The 3,835-nt window shown below is 35.6% G+C and overlaps 1 protein-coding gene across 1 annotated transcript; it reads right to left on the bottom strand.

Annotated features, from left to right (window-relative positions):
* Positions 1 to 3,266: 3,266 nt before the first annotated feature.
* LOC109581362 (uncharacterized) lies at positions 3,267 to 3,829 on the bottom strand. Its single transcript, XM_019995420.1, has 3 exons — positions 3,788 to 3,829; positions 3,618 to 3,698; positions 3,267 to 3,553 (listed from the first exon to the last, which is right to left on the bottom strand). Exons 1-3 carry the CDS (start codon positions 3,804 to 3,806, stop codon positions 3,282 to 3,284), a joined length of 372 nt encoding a protein of 123 aa, XP_019850979.1. The 5' UTR covers positions 3,807 to 3,829; the 3' UTR covers positions 3,267 to 3,281.
* Positions 3,830 to 3,835: the final 6 nt, after the last annotated feature.

Raw genomic sequence — 3,835 nt, forward strand, 5'->3', positions numbered from 1 at the left:
TTCCTTTCCTCCAGTAGACCATACATCATGTGGCAATAAAGACTCAAATTCCTTCCACTTGTACTACGAATGGACTCACAGGCACTAGACAACATTTTAAAGAAGGAATCCACACCACTCCCACCAAGCTTACAACAATCTAAGAAGACACTATCACACCTTTCCCTTACAATAATCTCCTGTATTTCTTCCTTTCTACTTTCTTCAACAGGATTACTAATCTCATCCACATGACTGGCTATTACAATAACATGGCATTGAGTAAGAGCTTTCTGTGCTTCATTTCTCACAACTGTTAGCCACTGATAAAGCTGTTTGGCTGCTTCCTTTTCCAATATATTGACTACTATCAGGAACACACCACCAGAACCATGTAACAGATTCTCAATGACAGCACTGTGACTGGAGTAGTATTCTGAATGACCAGCAAAATCATGAAGAATGATGTTACCCAGTGTCCCATGCTGTAGTTTATAAGGAATGATACCAGCTGTAAAAGGCTCTACATCTCCAACATATCTAAAAGAACCAAGAAAAAAAGAACCAGTAGCTGTGTCATTGATGACATGACTAAGAGTACTTTTACCAGCTCCAGGATTACCCATAAGGAGGACGTTAACATAAGAATCAATTGGATGAGATAATTTTATATCACCAAACTTGTTAAAGATAGGAAGAGTACTGCATGCACTATGCCAGTTGTTCTTAGCTAGCTGTAATGGTGTTCTCCCCTTGTAGTCTTTAGCCAATGGATCACATTTACCAGTTGATAGTAAATATTCAACAACTGCAGAATTACTGTAATAAGCAGCAATGTGTAGAGGTGTCACCCCCTCATCGTCAACAGTCATTGGATCACAGTGTTTCTCATTGATGAGATACTTGACTGCATCAGATGAATTGCTTCTAGCTGCTTTATGAAGAGTTGTCATGTAGTTAAAGTCAGTAGCCATTGGATCACAGTGACACTCATTAATGAGATACTTTACGATATCAATGTGATCAGCAGCAAGGTGAAGAACAGTTTCGCCCACGTTGTTAGTAGCCATTGGATCACAGTGACACTCATCAATGAGATACTTTACAATATTAATGTGTTCAGCAGCACAGTGAAGAACAGTCTGACCACTATTGGTAGCATCCTTTGGATCACAGTGATGATGACTGATCAAGTACTTCATGACATCAAGTGATCCTGCTTTGTGAAGAACAGTATATCCATATGCATCAATAGCCATTGGATCACAGTGACAGTCATCAATGAGATACTTTACAATATCAATGTGATCAGCAGCACAGTGAAGAACAATTTCACTCGTGTTGTTAGTAGCCATTGGATCACAGTGACACTCATCAATAAGATACTTTACAATATCAATGTGTTCAGCAGCACAGTGAAGAACAGTCTGACCACTCTTTGTAGCAGCCTTTGGATCGCAGTGATGATGACTGATCAAGTACTTCATGACATCAAGTGATCCTTTATTAGCTGCTCTGTGAAGAAGAGTATATCCATATACATCAATAGCCATTGGATCACAGTGACACTTACTAATGAGATACTTTACAATATCAATGTGATCAGCAGCACAGTGAAGAACAGTTTTACCCTTGTTGTCAATAGCCATTGGATCACAGTGACACTCATCAATGAGATACTTTACAATATCAATGTGTCTAGCAGCAGCAAGGTGAAGAACAGTCCGACCACTATTGGTAGCAGCCTTTGAATCACAGTGATGATGACTGATCAAGTACTTCATGACATCAAGTGATCCTTTATAAGCTGCTTTGTGAAGAACAGTGTATCCATATGTGTCAATAGCCATTGGATTGCAGTGACACTCATTGATGAGATATCTCATTGTATCACTTGAACATGATTACCTTCTGCAGCCCAAGCAAGACAAGTAGTCTTAGCTTCATCATCACATTTATGTGGATCATAGTGATATTTAGTGACAAGATCTTTTGTAACATCTAACAGCCATGCTTTGAAGATAAATGAAGTAGACTAGTGTTATGCCATATTCGGTTATAAGTTCTTTTGATTTTATTTGGTTCCTTCACTAATGGTAGTAAGGAAACAGCTTTGTCATGTTTGCCATCTCTAAAGGCAGCCCAGCACTGGTCCTCTAATGACATTATCTTGTGTCTTGTTAAAGTTGTGATTCACTTGATTGGAGTCCGTGCTGCCACACCCAAACTTAAGGAATTCATTATCCATACACTATAACATGATTATCAGTAACTGATGGGGAGGGAGAATATGAACACAATCAGAAACATGTACATGTATGTACACAGCTGCTGTTCATTAAAACTTCACCAAACATTACTTTCGACAATTTTATTATTGGTTTTGTTATGATTAGATATTAATATGAACAGTAAGTCAATAAATTTCAGCACTTAGATTTAGGATAGGGTAGATTAAAAGAAAAAAACAAAGTACATGTACATGTAGGAAAAAAACAAATAATAGTAAAATAAAGATACAATTAGTGTAGAGCTGTGATCAGTTTAGAACATAATGAGTGATAAAGGTGAGCTGTAAACTATATCTATAGACTGATACTTGATTATGATTATTATTATTATTATTATTATTATTATTATTATTATCATTATTATTATAAAACTAGTAATAAAGATTATAATTATTACTATTAATATAAGTGAGCACCAAAGCAGTCGTAAAAGTAGAGAGAAAAGAAATAATAAATTAGGTAGGGTGAATTTCAAGAAATTAATTCATCACAGTGTTTATTTGTGACATAAATTCACATGCATACATTGAGGGCTGTAAAGTCTGAGGGTGAGATATCACTGATGAGAAGAGCTGGGGAAATTGCTGCCAGAGCTTTTAAAAAAGTAAATAATTGTATAATAAAAATATCTCATTTTATGATTTATTCACAACTTTCAACTACCTGTACAAACAGACAGACAGAAGCGATTTGGTCCCTTCCTGCTTTTTCCTCTTATTAGGGCTTGCTTAGGCTTGCCCACATAATGCTCGGCTTGGCTTGCTTTGTCTCACCCATTTAATCTTGAAATATATAATTTATCAAATAAAACAACTAAACAGATGAGCAACATGTAGTTCAATCAACTAATTTGATGGAGAATATTTATCTCTAATGTAAGAAGCAATAGATTTTTCTTCTATTGTGTCCAGTGCTGTAGCTAATGATGACCAACTGGGACCTCCTTTTTTAAATCGTTACAGCTCTTAATTTTGTTGATCCTATTAATAATTATTATAATTAATTGCAATCTCACTTAATATATTCAGCAACTGATATCTCTCCTACTTCACTAGCGGCAATAGCTAGTTTCTCCCATGTTGCTTCAATATCATCTGTAAGCCATTTTGCTAAACATTCTCTGAGACATCGCTCAGCATCTCGTGGATAGTTAGTCTCAATAACCTTGAGATCATTATGAATCAGACCCAAATAGAGACCAAGATCAAACCATTTGATAGTTTGAAAATGACCATCTTTTAAAACTCGTAATATCTCAACCAGATCCCTGATAGTCAATATAACTACAGTATTATAAGTAAATAAATAAATAAATAATGTGAAACCAGTGACAATGACTACTTATACCTTTTTGTTGATCATCATTGGACTCACTGATCTCTGTGGGTGAGTAATCTGGAGCTGATATGACCTTTTCAATTGTTAGCTCTATATAATGACAGTTCATTTGTGTAGTGTGAAAGTGTATTAATATGAAACAATTATAGTCTATGTTCACACTACATATTATAACATACCTAGCTCCATTGAAGTCATTGTGTTGGATTCTTCACTTATTTCAATCA

The sequence above is a fragment of the Amphimedon queenslandica genome, unplaced genomic scaffold (genome assembly GCF_000090795.2).
Source record: "Amphimedon queenslandica unplaced genomic scaffold, v1.1 AMPQUscaffold_13445, whole genome shotgun sequence".
Classification (NCBI taxonomy): Eukaryota; Metazoa; Porifera; class Demospongiae; order Haplosclerida; family Niphatidae; genus Amphimedon; species Amphimedon queenslandica.

What these genes read in the sequence shown, in the direction of transcription:
- LOC109581362 (XM_019995420.1), bottom strand. An exon ending in CAATGATGATCAACAAAAAG is followed by an intron (nt 3,554 to 3,617) that starts GTATAAGTAGTC and finishes ATAATACTGTAG; the next exon opens with TTATATTGACTATCAGGGAT.